This window comes from Falco naumanni, chromosome 6 (assembly GCF_017639655.2).
Source record: "Falco naumanni isolate bFalNau1 chromosome 6, bFalNau1.pat, whole genome shotgun sequence".
Classification (NCBI taxonomy): Eukaryota; Metazoa; Chordata; class Aves; order Falconiformes; family Falconidae; genus Falco; species Falco naumanni.
Window position 1 is genome coordinate 28,026,261 of NC_054059.1, and position 20,968 is coordinate 28,047,228.

General features: G+C 42.2%; 2 protein-coding genes across 15 annotated transcripts in view; one reads left to right on the top strand and one right to left on the bottom strand.

Annotated features, from left to right (window-relative positions):
- ASAP2 (ArfGAP with SH3 domain, ankyrin repeat and PH domain 2) overlaps positions 1 to 11,683 on the top strand; it is a 96,880-nt gene extending 85,197 nt beyond the window's left edge. For all 4 annotated transcript variants that reach the window (XM_040598704.1, XM_040598707.1, XM_040598708.1 and 1 more), the window contains 4 exons: positions 105 to 172; positions 3,900 to 4,012; positions 7,944 to 8,066; positions 9,018 to 11,683. In XM_040598704.1, the coding sequence (XP_040454638.1) occupies positions 105 to 172; positions 3,900 to 4,012; positions 7,944 to 8,066; positions 9,018 to 9,092 (379 nt within the window). In that variant the 3' untranslated portion in view covers positions 9,093 to 11,683. The remainder of the gene's footprint in view (positions 1 to 104; positions 173 to 3,899; positions 4,013 to 7,943; positions 8,067 to 9,017) is intronic.
- A 281-nt stretch (positions 11,684 to 11,964) lies between these two features.
- On the bottom strand, positions 11,965 to 20,961 carry ITGB1BP1 (integrin subunit beta 1 binding protein 1). 11 transcript variants are annotated; one of them, XM_040598712.1, is made up of 7 exons: positions 20,915 to 20,961; positions 19,287 to 19,387; positions 18,296 to 18,374; positions 17,459 to 17,595; positions 16,154 to 16,246; positions 13,081 to 13,230; positions 11,965 to 12,347 (listed from the first exon to the last, which is right to left on the bottom strand). In XM_040598712.1, the coding sequence occupies exons 2-7, from the start codon at positions 19,356 to 19,358 to the stop codon at positions 12,276 to 12,278; spliced, it is 603 nt and encodes a 200-aa protein (XP_040454646.1). In that variant the 5' UTR covers positions 19,359 to 19,387; positions 20,915 to 20,961; the 3' UTR covers positions 11,965 to 12,275. The 11 variants fall into 11 exon arrangements, with proteins under 11 accessions (XP_040454646.1, XP_040454648.1, XP_040454647.1 ...); XM_040598714.1 differs by having other exon boundaries at positions 19,287 to 19,384; positions 20,915 to 20,937; XM_040598713.1 differs by lacking the exon at positions 20,915 to 20,961 and adding an exon at positions 20,658 to 20,895 and having other exon boundaries at positions 19,287 to 19,384.
- Positions 20,962 to 20,968: the final 7 nt, after the last annotated feature.

Below are 20,968 nucleotides of genomic sequence, written 5' to 3' on the forward strand. Positions count from 1 at the left end.
TGAAGACATGACAAGAATTTTATTATTTGGAAACTACTCTGTATTGTTGTGTTTCAAGTTCTTGTTTGTTTCTCAAATGGATGAATTTCTAACTTTGTGCACAGGACTGAGAAGCCATCTGGATTAACTAACAAAGGGCAGTCCAGAGGACTTGGTTCCCTACAACAAACTGGTAATTGTGGTTTAGACATTTATTTTATTGTAATCAAGCTATCATTATAACGGTCTAAGGGAGAGTGTGTGTGGGGGGGTTTATTTGCCTTAAACATTTAAATACAGTCAGTACAATCATTCAGTTCAGGATGTTCCTGGAGTCTGTGGAAGGTGACTTGCTGACACAGCTGGACAGTGAGGCAGCCAGGGGAGATCCCGAGCTGGACCTGCTGTTTACAAACAGGGAAGGACTGGTGGGTGATGTGGTGGTTGGAGGATGTCTTGGGCATAGTGATCCTGAGATGTTATTGGAGAAGTAAGGAAGGGGGTCAGCAGAACCACTGCCTTGGACTTTCAGTGGGCTGACTTTGGCCTCTTTAGGAGCCGGGTTGACAGAGTCCCCTGGGAGACAGTCCTGAAGGGCCAAGGGGTCCAGGAAGGCTGGACATTTTTCAAGAAGGACATCTTAAAAGCGCAGGAGTAGGCTGTTCCCGTGTGTTGAAAGATGAGCTGGCAGGGGAGAAGACCAGCCTGGTTGAACAGAGAGCTTTGGCAGGAACTCAGGGAAAAAGGGAGAGTTTACTAGCTTTGGAAGAAGGGGCAGACAGCTCTAGAGGACTACAGGGATGTCACGAGGTTATCCAGGGCAAGGTTTAGAGAGGCAAAAGCCCAGCCAGAACTCAGGCTGACCGCTGCTGTAAAAGATACAAAAAAAACGTTTTTACGGATACGTTAGAAACAAAAAGAGGGCCAAGGATAATCTGCATCCTTTATTTGATACAGTGGGGAACATTGCCATAAAAGATGAGGAAAAGGCTGAGGTACTCAATGCTTTCTTTGCCTCAGTCTTCAATCGCAAGACGAGCTTCCTTCTGGGTACTCAGCCCCCTGAGCTGGAAGACAGGGACGAGGAGCAGAATGCAGTCCCCACAGTCCAGGAGGCAACAGTCAGTGACCTGCTGCTCCGCTTGGACACACACAGGTCTGTGGGGCTGGATGGGATCCACCCGAGGGAACTGAGGGAGCTGGTGGCCAAGCCACTGTCCGTCATCCATCAACAGTCCTGGCAAACGGGAGAGGTCCCGGAAGACTGGAGGTTGGCTGTGTGATGCCCTTCTACAAGAAGGGCAGGAAGGTGGATCGGGGGAGCTTACAGGCCTGTCACTGACCTCGGTGCCAGGGAAGGTTATGGAGCAGATCATCCCCAGTGCCATCACGTGGCACGTGCAGGATAACCGGGGAATCAGGCCCAGCCAGCGTGCGTTTATGAAAGCCCAGTCCTGCTTGACGATCCCAATCTCCTTCTACAGCAAGATGACCCATTTATTGGATGAGGGAAAGACTGTGGATGTTGTCTCTCTGGACTTTGGCACCGTCTCCTGCAGAAACTGGCTGCTCACGGCTTGGACGGGTGTGCTCTGCACTGGGTTACAAGCTGGCTGGGTGGCTGGGGCCAAGGAGTGGTGGTGGATGGAGTTACATCCAGCTGGTGACCGGTCACAAGTGCTGTTCCCCAGGGCTCAGTGTTGGGGCCAGTCCTGTTTAGTGTTTTATCGACAGTCTGGATGAAGGGACTGAGTGCACCCTCAGTAAGTTTACAGGTGACAACAATCTGGGGTGGAGTGTTGATGCTGGTTGATGGCCGGCTGAGCGTGAGCCAGCAGTGTGCCCGGGTGGCCAGGAGGGCCAGCAGCACCCTGGCTTGTGTCAGACACAGTGTGGCCAGCAGGACCAGGGCAGTGACCGTCCCCCTGTACTGGGCACCGGTGAGGCCGCACCTGGAATCCTGTGTTCAGCTTCGGGCCCCTCACTGCCAGGGGGACTTGGAGGGGCTGGAGCGTGTCCAGAGACGGGCAGCGGGGCTGGGGAAGGGTCTGGAGCACAAGTCTGATGAGGAGCGGCTGAGGGGCTGGGGTGTTTAGCCTGGAGAGGAGGAGGCTCAGGGGGGACCTTATCGCTCTCTACAGCTGCCTGAGAGGAGGCTGTGGGCAGGTGGGGGTCGGTCACTTCTCCCAGGTAACAAGGGACAGGACAAGAGGGAATGGCCTGAAGTTGTGGCAGGGGAGGTTTAGATTGGATATGAGGAAAAATTTCTTCACCAAATGGGTGGTCAAGCATTGGATGAGGCTGCCCAGGGGGGTGGTGGAATCACCATCTGTGGAGGTGTTCAAAAAACATGTGATATGGACTTGGCAGTCCTGGGTTAGTGGTTGGACTTGATGATGTCAGAGGTCTTTTCACCCTAAATGATTCTGATTCTTGTTTCTCTTGATTGTGTAGGCCCTGACGCCTCAGGCTGTTCAGCATGAACAGTTATGGGCCAATTAATGTAAATAATGGGGCCGTGTAATAAGAAACAGAATCACAGAATGGCTGAAGTTGAGAAGGGACTTCTGGAGATTGCCCAAGGCCGTGTCCGGATAGCTTCTGAATATCTCCAGGATAGAGACTCCACAGCCTCCGTGGACAACCTGTGCCAGTGCTGGGTCACCCTTACAGTAACAAAGTGTCTCCTGATGTTCAGATAGCTCCTCCTGTGGTTCAGTTTGTGCCTATTGCCTCTGGCCCTGCTTTCCATCTGGGTGGCCACCAAGATATAGTGACGCGTGGGCTCGTTCATCCCCAGGTGCAGGACTTCGCACATCCTTGCTCCAGATCTCCCCCTGGTCTCTGGGACCTGGGATTCCTGAAGACCATTCTTGCTAGTAAAGGCTGAGGCAAAAGTGGCAGTCAGTTTCTCAGCCTTTTCTGTGCCCTGTGTAACCAGGTCCTCATCTCATTGAGCAATGGACCCACATTTTCCCTAAATTTTCTTTAGTTACCTGTGTATTTACAGAAGCATTTCTGTTGTCTTTGACATCCCTTGCCAGATTCAATTCCAGTTGGGCTTTATCTTTCCTAACCTCACCTAAATCCCACTCAAACAAAGGATGCATTATGAAAACCTTAGTTTACTCTCTTATTTGCATGTGTCATAAACAAGGTAGCAGATACAGGTAGAAGGATGTGTTTCTAGTTTGAAAATCCAAAGCTCATATAATGTCACTTGTAATTAAATTGCAGATCAGTATCTGTCTTTTCATTATAATGAACAGAATTCAGAGTTCATTATTCATTCTGCACTTTTCATTGTTCAAAGTAACTACTACTTTGGGACGCTACATTAATGTCATATTAATAAAATGTCCAAAGTAAAGTTGTGTGGATTCTGTGGTGTTTGTAGTGGAATTTCTCCTACCCAGTTTCCCCTTCCACTGTATCTATTAGTTTCATTGGGTTTTACTGTGATTCTTTCTTGTTTTGCTTGACATACCGAAGGGGAATTTGCTAATGACTATTTGCCATCTGTGTCAGGAGTCTCCTGTGAAGGATACAGCATCTTGATAATGATGGTCTTTACTAGGAAAGAAGGGTGCTGAAAGCACACAGTCTGTAGTGAGCAAATGGAGAAATGGAATATTTGGTTCTGCTCTCATCCGTGTCATAGGCTTTTTTCTCTTTTAGCATGTCTGCAGTATTAAAGGTCTTAGGCAGTTGTCTTTGGGAAAACAGGCCTGTTTTGGTAAGGAAAAGGATAGAAAAATTCTGTTCATTTATTTTGAAGGAACCATTAAAAAATGAAATACTTGTGGGATATAAAATTATTTGTATCTTTTAAAGAATAATTAATTTGGTTTCAATTTGTAGAATCACTTTTACTGTTATTTTAAAGCATGCCTGAAATTTACTTGTTTTACTTACCTTAGGAGCAGGAGAGTCATCTTCTGTATGTGAAATTCCAGTAACACAAACTGGTTCTACAACAAATACTTTGGCACAGATCCAGCCACCAGCACCAATGCCAAGGAAATCACAAATAGTAAGTAGACAATCTAGGTTTCTGTCAGACACGGTGTTGATATAATAGTGTATCCTGTTATGGAGAAAGTGTGAGAGTCATAAAAAATAAAAAACCCGTATCCTGTGTTAAATATGTGCATGACTATGCTAAATATTTATGAAAACTCTGCTTTTCTTGCATTTGCTATATGATAGTATGCGATTTTAAATTTTAAAAAAAGCCACCAACAAAACCCAAAGAGAAAGCAAAGAAAAGATGGCTCTTTACTTGTTGTCCAAATGTGGCCAACACAATGTACAGAATGTATGGTATAACTTGGTGAAGGTATGTAAGCTTCATAAGTTAGTTACTTGTAGGTGAGCTTGGTGAGTGAGTCACTTGTAGATCATACGTAACTTCATTCTTAACCTTCAGTGAAGTAAGTAATAAGGGAGCTTTTATGCTTACTTTTGTAATAGAAGTTAGCAGAGTTGTTCGCATCAATAGATCAAATGGTTTCAGACAAGACTAGTAGGAGTCAAGCTCAGAACAAAATAAACTGGTTCTTTGTACGGTTCATTCTCTTTGCATCTCTTTGTCTTTCATTCATTGGGTGACAGGAGAGAAATCTCTTAGTGAGTACACAGAAACCGCATCTGACTTGAGACATCCCCAGCCGGAAGGTGGCTGAAGGGGAAGGCTGCAAGTATTGTATGTTCTTCTCCTGCACCCTCCCCCAGCCTTACAGTGACTGTTAGAAGAGAGATGCTGGATTTAGATGGTCTCTTGATACAACTGTGTGGCCTTCTTTTATTTATAATCTAAGACCATGAATGGTAACACACGTTAGTGTCAATACCTGTATTCTTATACTGGCGTAGGTGAAGGGATGCATTTCCATATGTCAGGTGAGCTGTACATTATGTGTAGTTCAGCTAGATCTTTGGTCCTTGCTCTCGTTTTATGTTGCTTTCTCGTTTGATAGACATAAAACATTCATACACGCTTGATCGTAACAGTATTTCTCTGCAGTAAGTAAATCACCATACTTTGTGAGAGTCCATACTTTCTGAGACACTGTATGTGACTATGTCTGGGCTGTTTCATGCTTTACATTCTGTGCAGGAGTGTGGTTCAGTGGGTGAATAATAAACTGAGAGGTAGGAGATGTGCTGTTCGTGGCTCTGCGACTGTCATATTAATGAGCTGTAACGAGAAGACCTGCCTTCTTCGGTTCTCTGCCTCTCTTCCTTCATCCATTTTCCCTTCTACTGAAATATACATCTACTGAAATAATAGCTCTCCAGGACAGACTTCAGTGTATTTGTGTGCATAGCCTTGCTTGTTTATCTTGAGCATTTAGAACTACTATTAGCTGTTTCTCATATGATAATGCTGAAAAGCCACGGAGGCATCCGGAGTTCATCTTGCATTAGTTGGGAGTATAAAATCTTCTATTTTCTTGCCTCCCCCACTCTTGTTCAATCAAGTTACTGTCTTTCTTGCATCAAAACAACTTCCATGTTTTAGGCTACAAGAAAACAAAACGGTCTGAGTAGTGTAAAATGGAATATTTATCCCTTTTGCTTACGTGCACAGAGGGAATTGCCATATTTATTTTGTGAAGCTGTTGAACTCTTATCACAATTTCTGTTGTGTTTTCTGGGATTCAGGTGTGAGCATTGGCCACGTACTCTGAACACATCCGTTGGTTCTGAAATGGCTGTTTACCTGGGTTTCTGTATAAATGAAAGTTGTATTAGTTTCTCTATCTTGTTCACTCCTTTTTAGTTTTATAGGACAAATTGCTTTAGTTATGATGAAATGAGCTATCCTGGCTAGTTTCTAGGGAACAGTCAGTATCTCCACTGTCTAATATTAATTGCAGGTAATATGAAGAACAGATCTGACTCTTCAGGTGTCTCTAGGGCTTCAGTAGGGTGAATTTTGTGAGACTGAGAAAACCAGCTGGATGATTTTCTTCTGTCATAGGACAAAGAATTAAGGGAAACCTGGCTTAGGGAGTATGTGCTAGTTAAGGTGCTTTAGCTAAATCAATCTAGCTAAAGCATCTTAGCTGAGATTTAGTCAAGGGCCCCTCAGCTAAAGAGCTTTTAGCTAGATCAATCTAGCTAAAGTACTTTGGCTAAATCGCTCCATTTAGCCTTATACTCCAGCTTTTTTGCTGAGTCCTTACCCTGCTAGAGGATCCAGAAGCCAGCCCAGGTTTAGGAAATGATTGCAGAAGTGCTTTACTTCTGAAGAGTAAAGAAAAAAGAGGTCTAGTTGTACGTGCACATGTAGCCAGCAGCTTATCTCCTATACAGTGCATTTGCCTAATAGTCTAATTTTCACATGGAAATTCCTGATGCATCTTTTTTTCTTCTATGTATATTTTAGATTTTTGGAACCATATTGTAGATACATGGGAAACTTTCCTGGAAGTTTTTAGTCTTCTGGGAATGGGATCTATTTTCATTTCCTTGCCTTCCAAAAGAACAAGAAATACCTGTAATTACTGTACTTTGAAGTTAGTGGTTATATCACTGTTGTACTGGTGTGAAGCTTTTCCTTTTTGACCTAAAAGGTGGTTGTGGTTCAAACTGTAACTTGACTGAGATGGAGCATCTGGCAAAATTGCCTTGATGCCGTGCAAGGCTGCCAGCTCACAAGGGTGTGCCCAACAGCTGGAGCCTAAAGTTATGCCTGGTCTGGGCAGGGCCAGGTTTTTGTATTGAAATGCAAATGGATAGTTACAGAGGAGCATAACATCATGCTACCTCTTCTCCTTCCCCATACACATCCTCCTTTTTCTGCATGGCGCTCAGCTCTAACAAAATGGCACGTTAAGAAGCTGTTGGGTAGTACTGTCCTCAGCAGAGCATTTTGCTGGTAGAAAGAAGCAGACTTGTGAGTGGAGTCTCTTCTCTCCTTACAAGCTTCCTGCTCCATGGCTGACCTGACTAGAGGCTGGGACTGGTGCCTGGGAGTCTCCAGGATGGTGATGAGACCTTCTTTTCCTTATCCCATCTGGAGCCTCTGTCCCATACACCCATTGCATTAACAGTTGTTTCTGGATCTAAATGGCACTTACAGCTCTGCTCTCACATCTTAGGGTAGAAAGGAGAGATTTTTGCTGGCTGTGGCTGGGGCAACGAGGGGAAAAGGGTGGATTCATGGTAGGAACTTATGCCCTGCCTCCAGGTCCTGTGCCTCTTCACTCCTTGCATGGAAAGACTAGGTAGGTAGCATTATTGTCAGTCTGCAATAGAGAATGAGGAGGCTGAAAACAAAAGTAGCAGAAGGCTTGGGTTGCACCGAGAGGGGTATGAGATTAGGACAGTGGATACTGTGATACCAGAGCAAAACAATTTCAGCATCACTTCAAACAGAACCCAACTAGGATTGGAGTCCCACTGCAATATTGGAGTATTGCAACTTCTTATTAAACTTTCGTATTAGAAGAGTTGCCAAACCACACTCCTGTAGCTTGCAGTCCTCAAAGCACTACAGAGAGGCAGAGGATGTTTCGGAGGGTTTGTACACTGCTGAAATGGGTTTAGCAAATTAAGAAGGGGCATACCGGCAGGTGGCTCAAGCCTCTTTCTGATAATGCTGGTGCTGTTACACTTGCTGTGTAGCACTTGAACTTGATCACCCTACCTCCTGCATGAAATCATTCTCACTGCTGTGATACACAGCTCTGAGGACAGGTTTGGATGAGTCACAGTGGAAGATTGCTAAGGGGAACCTGGCCCCTGTTGGAGGTGCCATTGGTTCCAAAAGGCTTTGGGTGCTGCCAAATTCAGCCTGAAGCATGAGCACCCAGCATAAAAGATACAGCTGAACTCTAACCTATGAAAAGTAGCAGTTTGAAGCAGTTCTGAAGCTTCCTATAGACCAACTCTAAGTCTCTTCTGTCTCTTCTCTGCTACATTGCTTTTTACATTTACATATTTTTATATTTCAGTCAAAAACTAAACCCAAGAGAGTAAAAGCAATTTACAACTGTGTAGCAGATAACCCAGATGAGCTTACGTTTTCGGAGGGAGATATTATCGTGGTTGATGGTGAAGAAGATCAGGAGTGGTGGGTGAGTGTTTTGCATTTTCTATCAACACACTTGGAAAGAAATGAAATCTAGAGGTTGACACTGACTTCAGAAGGTCCCCTGCTGTTTTTCCAAATAACAAGAAAAGTTTCATCTCATGGGAACCTGATTCCAGACATGTCTTTTGCTCAAAAAAAATCAAACCAGACAAATTTTCAGCTTTTCTCATTCAGAAAAAACCAAACCTGATTAGTGAGGTTCACAATACACAGGGGACATGGTCTGTGTGATTCAGGAAGTTCTTGGGGTGAGGTGTCAGTGAATTAAGAATCTGCTACTGTTTCAGATGCTGGGTGGTGGGCCTCAGAAGACAGCTGTGTATTGTCCTAACTCATCAGCTGACTGAGAGGGAGAAATGGTCTATTTGAGCTGGGAAACCATCTCAACTATTTACATCCCAGGTTCTCATCAGCTACAACGTCTTGGGAAGTTGTTACACATGAAAATACTTGCATTACTCTGTTAGCTAACAAAGAATAGAACTTCAAATTGCATCTAAGTTGACAATAATGCTGCAGAAACACAAATAGATGCATGCAAAACCCAAAACTGTTGAAGCTTCATCTATCCTTTTACCTTTCGGTGATTGGTAAGTGGGGGAAAAAGAAGCAACTTAACAGAGGCAGAACATGGGCTGTGAGGCATTACAGAATGCGCTGAAATGGTGCAGCAGTATACTACATTAAGAGGTGTTACTTTCAAAGAACTGGATAAAACATTTAAATTTAGGAAAAAAAAGACACGTCTATAGCTGAAAATTGAGTGCACCCAGTAGGACTGAATTTTCCTCTTCACAAAAGAAAAACACCACTACTGCAGAAAATATGTAGGGAGAGGCTTGCATGTTATAGGCAGGAAGGTGACTGGTATTCATTTTGGTGTGACTGAAATGGCGTTTTGAAATTAACTTGAAAAATATCTGGACTCTTTCAGATTGGTCATATTGATGGAGATCCCAGTCGGAAAGGAGCTTTCCCTGTATCATTTGTGCACTTTATTGTTGACTAAATTGCTACTGATAAGTGGAGACATTTCTCATTTCCAGCGGTCACAGAAATATGTTTTGCTCTATTTCATTTCATCTACCTATCTGCAGATGCCTTGCCAGAGCACTGCCCAAGTCCTAGGTACTGTAGCTTACTTTTTTATTGCCATCATTCTGATTTTGGGACTTTTAAAACTTTTTCTATGTGAAAACTTCTTGTGAGCAGTTTACACTTTAAAGAAAACAACTCTTCCTGTATTTTTCAAGGTGAACTGAAAAGCTTTAACAATCAAAATCCATCTAAGTGTGTGAACATCACAACATTATGACTGTTCTTTTCAATCAATTCACTGTAATTTTACTCTCCCTTCTGTAACATGACAGTACCACAGTTCAGTGTTGCTTCCCCAGTCAAAGAAATCGTGTGCATCTAACAGGGCAGTGAGTTTATCCAACACTCAGTGCCATTTGAAGTGTTGGAACCAAAACATGCGAGCTGCTGCATAGTTCTAAAAGGACTTCAGCATCTTGCCACACTGGCTGTCATCCAGGATGTCAACAATTGTAGAAGAAACTTTTAATCGGGTGTCTTTGGCCAGGTAAAAGCGAAAAAGTATTTCAGTTTACCACAAGAGAAACTTCTTTCTTTCAGAACGGATGTAGATATTTGCGTAAAGTTATCTGAAATCTGTGTTAGTCGTTGGACTTCCTAGTTCTAATTTTGTGAGCTTGAGACTGTTTCATTTTTCTATGCTGCACGTGTGTAGAACCTGTTTTTTGAATGTTCTTTATGTACGTTACATCCATTTCGGTCATTTAATGTGACTACTGCTGGCTAACTAAACTATGGCAATATTAACGAGTTACTACATTAACTCAAGGATATGAAAACTGCACTTCCTGAAATGTACTTAACTATGATGATGGATTGCAGAGCATTTCTTACACTTGTCTCATTATAGTGATTAGACTTTGTTTTTAAATCCTTGAATTTTCTTAAATCATCCAGCAATGTGTTCACAGAGAGAACATATTTGGTGGAACACTTAAGATAATTATCCTTGGTCAATAAGGTATCCGACACCTCACAAGTACGCTATGTTATGTTCCGTTTTATAAAGTTTGTGTGCCACTACCTTGCAAACAATGATAGTTTGCTCACTCACTCTGTATTTATATAATATACCCACATATATGGTAGCTACACTGTTAAATTTGTTTTACTAATTTGTGAAAAAAAATTTTTAAAAAAGGCTAGGCCATGGATAGTTCATAGTTGGTTGATGGAATACAAAACACCAACACCAAAATGATGTCATTTTGATGTTTGTATATTGTGAAATTGTACCAGGTTTTGCTTATGCTACAGGAAAACAACTGATGGCATAGAATAAGAAAAACTGATGTCTAGGTCACATTGGCTTTGATCACATTTTGTGAATATTGTATCTCTAGATTTATCAAGAGAACTTTGAATTTCTGACAAATGGTGTTTAAATTGGCCATTTCATACTGAACGGAATGGAAAATGGGCCAGCACCATATATGCTTATGTGGAGAAAAAATCCCGTTGCGTTAGTGCTGGAAGAGCAACACTGATCTTACCTTGTATTGCCTTTCCTACATGGTACAGTTGGTTGACAGCCTCTCGAAAGTGTGGGTACAGCCAAGTCCATGCATAACTTTCATTTCCTAGATGCTGTTGCTGCAGTAATAAATGGGGAACAAACTGGAATGTTTCAAGATATTTTTGTTGCAAGTTGAAGCAAATTAGTCTGTATTTTCAAAGTTCCCGGTAAAACAATAGAGTAATAGTTTAGCACTACAGTTTTATTCACTTACTGATATGTTCAGTTTGCAACACTATTTTGTATGTTTCTATCCCTGATAGAGTCTAGAGAGTAAATGGGCATATTATTTTGCACAGATCTCCTAATGTACAGTATTTTTAACACAGAATCTTATAGTGTATGTAACAACTCGTAAAGTTAAATGATGCAAATTTTCCTTGAGTTCTGCTAGAAGAGGAATACACTTTAAAGTATCACAGCCTTCTTCACTGGTCACTTAGAAACCAGGAAACTTGTAGAACACAACATAACGGCACTAACAGTGCATACAGCTACAATCTTGAGGACCAATAAAGAGCAGCTAAACAAAATTTACCCCTTGATTTTTCCATGTTTCTCAAAGTTTGCTCCTCTGGCAGAGGGAAAAAGAAATTCTAGAGCCTGTAGATATCTATTTATAATATAAAATTAAGAATTTTAAGTCCAAAATTTTGGCATATTTCATACAACTTTTCAAATCTGATTAAAATAATGACTCAAAAAAACCCTGTTAATAGACAGACTATTAGGTTGCTGTGTTAACTGTTTAAAAAGGAGCAAGTGACACTTAAAATGCAGCTTAGAATGCTATGAGATGTATAATATTCAATTCAGTTGTTTTTATTTTCTTTAGTTGCAGAGCAACTGTACATATTGTATAACCTAAAATCAACTCTTATTTTCAATGTCCTGGATGCAGTGATTTATAATTAGAGCATGATTAATAAATTTTACTCTTGTTAACCAGTCAAATGTCTGGAAAAATAAAACTACTTTTAAAATCACTTTGGCTACGTCTCTTCTGTTACTCTGCATTGCTTAGGCAATATTGTTCCTTTCAACATATAAAGCAGAAATACAAACAAGTACATTTTTTTGCTCAAGTGCTACGTCTTGTGGATTTTTAGTTGAACATAGAAACTGTGTAGACAGCACACCTAAGATGAAATTAGAGGTGTAAATAACCAAACAGCTACCTATTATCGCTTTGCTCTCGTTTTGTTCTAGTATCTAGGCTAAGCAGAAGTGAAGCCTATATTAACAAATTCTTTTTCAGACAAAGAGATAGAAGCAAGTGTCAGTTTTATTTTACATTTCTACAATATTGACATTAATATACAAAACAATTTAGGAAAAAAATAATGTTAAATATAAAATTCTCTGTTATCCTGGAAACTGAAGATGGTATCATTCCTTCAAGTCCTGTTTGGGGCATGACAAAGTACCATGTGCAATGGTGCATGGCTCTTGTTTGCACAGCAAATCTCTTCTAGGTTTGTGTATAGCTACAGCCGGTCTGCGGTATCACAGAGGAGCCCCGTTTTGTCCCTATGCAGAGGCCTCTTGTACTGCACTGTCACGTGCTGCTGAGGAAAATCAGGACTTCTCTGACATTAGAACTGAATCAAAGGCTGTAGATAACACTTTGCAAATAGCTTGTGCTTGTTCCTAAAAAAAAAAAAACAACAAAAACCCAAACACACATATTAACACTTTCTGAAGAACTTCTAAATGTCTCAAAACTCATTTAAAGCGCAATGTAACCTTTATCATTCTTTTGGCAGACATGCAAAGTGGAGTAGCACAATGACATCTAATTTGATTTCTGTGGTCTGCGATGACATGTGGGAAGCTGTTTTAAATGAGCTCTTTTGAAACAAGTCAGAGTTGTTAGCTTTCATCATAGCATGATACCAGCATTCAGAAAGTCAGTTCATGTGTTCCCCCAGTGCTGCTAAGGGTGTGTGTCTTAAAAGTATCTTGACAATGAATTCTCCTACTCTTAAGAAAGGATCACTTCCCTTCCTTATAACTATGAATGCATGCTCTGTTACCAGAATTGTTAACTTGATCTGTTCCCGCCCTGTCCGATCTTAAAAGGTTTTTGTCTTTGAAAATACAAACAGAGGGTTGTCCTTAGCAGCAACATCAGCACTCTTGAAATTGCAAAGAGCTTTCTCTGGCGTGTACATTCATTAGCAATTTTAGGGAATGGAAATATTTTTCCTCAAAGCTGATCAAATGCAGTCAGCAGGGTTTTTCTCCCCAGGTTTATGCTCTCTTCTGATTGAGCAATTCCCCTTCTGCCAAAAAGCCTTCACAAGGGCCTTGGGTTTTAGAATCTCCCTTTACAATCAAAATACTGATACCTAAATTAAATACTGTAAACATAAACTCTTACCAAACTATTGCACTGATATACCCAGAGGCTGCATTCTTCAGAGGCTGCATCTGTTGTCTTCAAAGCCAGTAAACTTTTTCCTGCTCCCAGACCATCATCATAGCAGACCATCCGTACAATTAAATAGAGAGCATGCCTATGTAACACATCCTGAAACCATGTGGCAAATAAAAGTTACTCTGGAACACTGCAACAGCTATTTCAGTTTTCCACCTGATTTAATTCTGTCTCCTACAAAAGAATACTTCAGATTTCTTTACAGAGAAGAGTATTCCTTGGCAAAATTACAATTTTTTTAAATGAGAGTGTAGTCAACATTTTAAAAAAATAAGTGTTGGTTTAACAGTTTTAGCTTTAATTTTTGCTTCTATTTTAGAATTGCATTCATATATGGACTCTATTCCTGGCCATACTGCAGAAGCACACATCGGGTTCCAACCTGTCCTCACTCACCCTCTGTGAGTAGGACCGGTGGTACACTGTACCTCTGGCACAGAGATAACTTAAAACAACTTTCTGCTTTTACAGTATTTTTCTAGACAATCCCCTGCCTTTGTTCCAGGAAGCGTATGCATGAGAAACTGTTCCCCTGTTCCCAGAAGAGGGCATGGACAAGGTTAGTTGCTTTGAGGGGTGGGTAGCCATGCGGATATAGCCAGGCCACTTGTGGCCACAGCATGGATCCTGACTCTGGCAGAGATCTAGTCCAGGAGACTTCTCCACACTGCAGTTGCAGGGTTTCAGCACAGTCCCAACAGTTCTGATCTTGGCCATTCCACAAAGGTTGGCTGATGTCATCCAGTGCAAGGTCTGCAGACCTACCCTACACAAAGCCTTTCTTCTCAAGCCATCCTACCCAACCAATACGGCTCATCTGGTTTACTCCAGTCATACCACCTCTAGGGTCTTACGGCTTCTATACAGCTTTTTCCATGTTCACGGCATCAAACACCTTGTCCCTGCCAGCAGCTGAAGGGTCTAAAGAAATGCCCATTTCGATATAGAAGCTGTAAAAATGGACAGTGAGATTGATCCCTACTATGAAACCATGAAGGGAGAAGCCTCTGTCAGAGCTCCTGAGATCACCTTGCCAAAGAACATCTCCATCACTCGTGAATGAAATGAATGACAACATTCACTCGACAATCACAATATTCATACTGTCACCATCGTACCATACTGAAGGCAGCTGGAGCTGACACGGAACTTAGTGGATCAACTCTCCAGTCTCTGAAAGATGCCATGATTTTCCTCCAAACTGCTTGTAATTTTTTAGTTACTTGCTTGGAACTTGCTACAGTGCTAATGTGCATGTAAAAGAGGGAGGATATAGTTCTGTTAAGTACGCAGTCACTCTGTAAATTCATTTCCTTCCCTCCTTCCAGTATTTGGCTCTGAGGGGATTTCACATCTCAGAGAGAAATGAGGTGACGGGTGGACAAACTGTGCTATAAGTGTATGTACAGACATATAACGTACAAGCACACACAAATGGAATGTGAAGGCGGGCAAAGACTCAATGTGACTTATGTAAATACTTCACCTTTGGTTTCTAACGGTTGCATCCACCAACAATGGAAATGTACCAGTGAATTATATATCTGTACATATTTAGGTCACTAATGAAATAATTTCTCAAACACGGGCTGAAATCCATGAGGAAAACACTTGTATCCTGCAATCAGTTCTCTTTTTGGCATCTGAAATAAATAGCTGCCTATTCACCTGCAAAAACATCTACAAATCACAGAATTCGCCTTTCCCCCAAAGTCATAAAAGACTGAATTCTCTGTATGAACGCAGAGAAAACCTTCCCATCTTGGAGCTCTATGAAAAGTTACGTGGACTAACACACTAAAGGACAAACTAAATGTCCGCCATGACAAAAGATGCAGAAAGCCAGAATTTGGGAAGTAGAATGCAGTGCAATAAAATGCCAGTGCAAGCTAGCTTAATCACAGAAGGCTTTATCAGCTTGTGCATGCTTTCAGCTTAAAGACAGAAGAATGATGGATAAAAGTCTTAAAAATACCTATTTGATCTTTATCAAAGTACAAAGGAATTCAAATAACAGTGTAACCTATGTTCTTAATGAGAATTAACAATTTAGGAAGACAGCAAAAACAGAACCCGAAAGAATTCAAAGTTCGAGTAACAACTACTACACTTCCTCCCAGGCACTGGAAACAAGTGTGGTGTTTTCTGAGGGGACCAAAGGAAACTTTTTGGTTCTCTTCAGAGTATTCAGCTATTGAGCAATGCTATTCACCGTCCTCATACTCGAGGCTTGTACTAACAGGCATTGCTGGGTTGTTGATGGGTCATGACATCATTAAGGCCAAGTATTTATGGTATTTGGGGCCCTGAGGGCCACCAGAAAGAAACCACATGGCTGCAACACAAAGCTACACAAAGGCAACTAGAGGGCCCTGGGGAAGAGACCAGATTATTTATTTTTAGCAAAAAAAGCTACTTGGAAGTGCACTAAAGGAAAATAAACTACTTGTAAGAAACGATGCAAACGAAAAATAGGCTTATTCAATAAAGCGGCATCATGAGGCTTTAATGCTGCAGCGAACTCACACTCTTGGATTAGGGGTGCAAGGCTGGAACTTTAAAGAGGAATACAACTCAAGTATTACTGAAAAAAAGCCCCATGCTTTGTTTTCTCCTCTCCACAACTGCGCAGGAACTGCATTACTAACTCAGGCTGAGGAGCGGTCTTGGCCACCAGAGTCATGCTACTCTTCCACATGAGAGGATGGCAGGACAACTACAGAGAGAGAAAGGCGCGCCCAAAGAGCAGAAGGGCTTGCTTGCCTTCTGTCTGGTGCTCTATCTCAAAAGGGATGGATTTTTGTCCTAAGCCAAATCAATCCAACTAGGAAATACAGAGCCCTGAGGAGATAACAACATTAAGCAGTGCTGCTGTGAGAGCTTTTTTTGTCTGTTTCTTTGACTTTTGCTTAAAGCCTGAAGTGACATTTTGGTCAAACAGTTCATCTATCAGAGAAAAAAATAAAAGCAACTTTCCAACTCTCACCAAAAAGACAGTTTGTTGTGAGTCACTTACATACTGATCAGATGTTGAAACTTTAATGCCGTATTTGGAAACTCCCATAATAAACTCCTCTTCACCTGGAACAAAAGGTAACTTTCCATCTTGCTTTGGAGGGAAACAAACAAAAGCCTTTAGTGCAGACAGAACAACGTGAACAATGAAGATACATAATAGAAAATGTGTTTATGCCTACAGAATCAGCAACATCACTGACCCGGCTCGTATCTTGCTGCGTGGAGTCTGCCTGCCACACTTGCACTCCTCCCATCTCTTAACATTACGTGAAAAATGTTTAGGGGAAGTTTACACTTGACATGAGGAAGCATTTCTTTACCAAGAGGGTGGTCAATCACTGGCACAGGCTTCCTGGAGAGGTGGTCGACGCCCCAAGCTTGTCACTTTTTAAGGGTCATTTAGACAATGGCCTTAACAACATGCGCTTAACTTTTGGTCAGCCCTGAGGTGGTCAGGCAGTTGGACTAGGTGATCGTTGTGGGTCCCTTCCAACTGAAATACTCTGTTCTGTTCTAAATATTACATGATTCCAGAAAGGAACTGATCATCTCAGGGGCAGTTTGGCCCTGTGGACAAATCAGATGGGCTGAGAAATAACGTATGCCCTGGCATGCTGCGCTGACCCTGGGTGATCTATGTTCCACACTGGCAGCAATTTTGTTATGTAAAAATAGTTTTAGTGTATATTCAGGTACTTGAAATGTCAAGTTGCTGTAAGATAAACAGACATTCTGTGCTTTTGAAGATACAGACAATCACCTACATAATGAGAACAACCAGTTACGGCTTTCAGTACAAAAGTAAGTACAGGTAACCACACTTTGGCAAGGACGACCCAAATATTACTCAACTTTTTTGGTCATGGGTTCATAAGTGATTGTAAGCAGAAATTTGACATTTTCCTCTATGGGAAAACTTCTACAGTACTGAGGAAATCTGGAGGAGGTATTATTTCCTGGATAGTAATTCTAACAGCACTGAAGACAATACAACAACTTTCAAGACAATATAACAACTTTCAAGTGGGTTACTTATACAGTAATGACTCACGAGAAGTGCCTTCGCCCTGAGCCTGCTTCTTCAAAACTGCTTTTTGGGCGCCTTCTCCAGTTACTCAGTAGGATGGAATTGTGTGACAGCTTTTGGGATTCATAACATAATGTTTTTTAAAGTAAGCTACTTCATTCTAGTAAGTCTAAAATTTACATAAAAAGATGTCAGATCCCATGATAATATGAAAGAAATACGCCTAAAAGCTTAGTGTTCTGATGTTGTTGGTATTGTCTTTTGTAACCCACTTACCTGTGCAACATCTATGTAATTTATCAAGTCCAATGGCCCTTCAAGACTTTTGCTCTCATTATGTTTCAATTTTTCAATGGCACCAACATATTTAACTCTGAATTCTGCACACGTATCAGAATTACTATTGCTTTGTCCTGCAACAAAATAAAACAAAGCAATTCTGAAGAATTCCAGAACAGTAACACTATTCTAATTGGTGCCAATGGAACTAACATTAAATTGCGTAATTTTTGCTGACTTTCATCAAACACTAAACTTTACCACAGTATATTAAATCATCTCCTTAACGAACTGTCCTGGGTCAATTCACAACAGTCCTTGGAAAAGGCAACAGTTTCATATGAATCTGTGATACAGTGTTGTTTATACTAATTCACATTTTTAGTTAACAACCTTGAATCAGCTGGTTCTCCTTTTCTATATAGATTTGTTTTAAATGAACTATTTGGTCCAACAGTGACACACTGTGATCTAGTGAGCAAGAACAGCTGAAATCAAATCTTATTTCCATTATTTCAGGGCAAATGTAAAAGCAAGAAACATAGCTTCCAAAAAGTTACACCAGATTTATGCCGTGTAACAGACTGGTACTGCAACTAAGTTTTTCTTACTCAGACACTTTACTTTGAAAACAGTGACATAATCCTAGATGAATCATTAATAATGTTTTAGAAGCCTAGAGCTATGCATACATTAGTCAACAGGCTACCTACAGAGTCACTCACAATTATTAAAAATACATATTTTAACCCTTTCCATTCTCTGCTCTTTCATATGAACACACATAAAGTTAATCCTGCTCCACAAGTATCTGCTCGAACTGCGATTACATACCTGAACTTTTCGTGGAGTCTGTATCTAGACTAGCCACAGTACTAGACCTGGAAAGTCCCCCAAGACTGGAATCTACAGACTACAAAAAATAAATAAAAAATTAAAAATCGGGATCATCAGAAAGTTACTGAGAACATATTAAAAATTCACTTTTAGATACCCTGCCTCAACTCTTTTTTTAAAAAAAATAAATCAGTGTTTACATTCTAATTACTTCAGCAGCACTGCAAAATGAGGAGAAAAAAAACACCACCACCTATTTCTTTCCTGAAGTTATCTTTCTGCCTCAGTGTAGATTAGATTGATACAAAACCAGCAGGAACCCTTGAGAAGTCCACAAATACTTTGAAAGAAGGAGGAAATAAAAGAAAAAGAGAAAATGAACCTTAAGGTTATGTCCAGACTTTTCTGGTACTGCATCTTAACTTGAAGAAATTGACAACTACATGCTTGTCACCAATGCTTGGAATAGCATAGCAGTGCAAGGGAAGTGAAACGGCACCTTGGAAAATCCAGAATATTCAAATGATCATTCCAAAACCTATCAGACAAAATGGACACATTATTCAAAATGAAGAATACTTTTTAGAGATCCTGAGTAACCAACTAGTATTGAAGAATAAACTAACTCTTGGTACCTAGCACCAGGCATCTTCTTAACGACAGTATTTAGCACTACAGAACAAACGTACCACTTTTTCCTCCAAACCTCACTCACTATGTGCTGCCATAAACTCTTGTGGGCTTCACTATGGAAGCAATCGAGCATTCATCTCAGAATGCAAGGGCTTTACAACGAGTAGAGGGGGTTTAACTCTCATAACACAATCTGAGGAACAGCAGAAGTAGAAAGTTGTCCTTGCGGAACATGGCATTTTATATCCTATATAGGAAACATACCCTACCATCAGTGCAAGCGAACCACTGAACTGTCAGCTTGGCACAAACAAAAGTGCTTCCATAAACAGAGTATATACTAAATTCAGCTTACCTTGCTTTTAGTACTGATTTCACTGCTTTGTGAGCTGCTGCTGCTGTGTCGTTTTTTTCCTTTTCTAAACATTTTTTCATAATTGGATCAAGGAAGATCTTCTAGGTAGGAAAAATAAAAATTAATGCTTGTCATACCATCAAGGGAAGGAGTTCCTGGCAAACACCAGAGTTAACTGTGGACAAAACCTGGAAATTTATAAAGGATTTGAGAACCGAAGCAGCAATGTTCCTCTGGTGCTCTCTGTGTGTGACTGTGGCAAGTCCCTCAACCTCTCTGCTAAAACTTCCCTGTCCTCTGATTAATCAAAAAAATGCTGCTACTGACTTTACAGACTATTGCAAAGGTCAGTTTCTATTGATGCAGATTCAGAAACCAGACAAAACTTAAAATGTATAGTATCACTTGAAAGCATTAATGATTTTTAAGTGCCCTGCAAAATGCATCCAATGCAATCCCTGCTCCAAAGATTATGCTCCCATTAAAAAAAACAACAACAAAAAAACAACAACAAAAAAACCTACTTCTGAAAAACTACTGACTGTAATACTTCTCTGAGCAGCCATTACTACTTAACATGTTCCTGAAAACTCCAGGCAAGAAGGATGTTATATTTAGTGCCTTAGAACTGATTTACTGGGAGTTCCGAGTGTATTCCAGAAGTATTTTTCCTGTATCTGCTCTACTGCTTTCAGTTGCTTAACATTTGGCTAGCCCGTGTCAAAAAGCAGGAGCACAAAACCCCTATTTCCCAGCTTCACAGAAGAATATTTTAACTACAGGGCTTCAGACATGTTAAGCAGGTGGAAAGAAGAAGACAGAGGAGGCAGACAGCCTACTGAAGACAGCCGACACTGCAAAAAAGAATGGAAGATGCATAAGGAGGAGCTTAGATCTGCGATGCAGTGCTGGATTACAGTCCCCAGGCTGCCGCCGCGTTTGTCATTAAGCGAACACCGGGTCTCTGGCAGACCAAAAGCCACCCTCCGCGACAAGCAGTGCTGCAGGGAGTCGTGGCACCCAGCACCCCACTGAGCTCCTTCCAGCCACCAGCGCGGATCCAGCAGCCCCCCCCTTCAGAGCGGCAGCTGCCGCAACACGAGCAGATTCGCCGATTCTGCCTGCCGTCTCTGAGGAAGGCACAACTCAGCAGATAGTAAATCACGAGCTTTCCCAACGCGGTAGGTGGTTACGGAGCTCCTGCAGCTCCATAGCGCGTTCCCTGCGGTGCGCCCCTTCCCCCGCGGCGCGGGAAGCGCCGGGTCCTGCCCGAGGCCGGGTGCTGCGGCGGGACGGGCACGGAGAAGCCAGGAAGGGCGGCCCCGCGCGTGGCTTTCCCTCCCGTTCCTCCCTCCAGCCCCAGACGATAACCTGATCGACGGCAACAACGGCAACGCCGCTTCCCACGGAGAGGCGAGAGGCGGGGCCCCGGCGGGAACGCGGCTCCGCCAGGGCGGGCAGCGCCCAGCGCCGGTTTGGCCGCCGCAGCCGCGGGCCGAGCGCTCCTCTGCGGCACCCCCCCGCCTCCCGGGGACGCTCCGCCTCGGCTCCTTCCACCCGGCGCCGCTGCCGCGGCCTCCCCCGGCAGCCCGCACCCGCTGCGCGCCCCCGGCCGGCCGGCCCCTCACCTCAGCCCGCCGCGCGCCCACCCTTCCGCTTCCGGGTCGCGGCGCGGGCGCGGG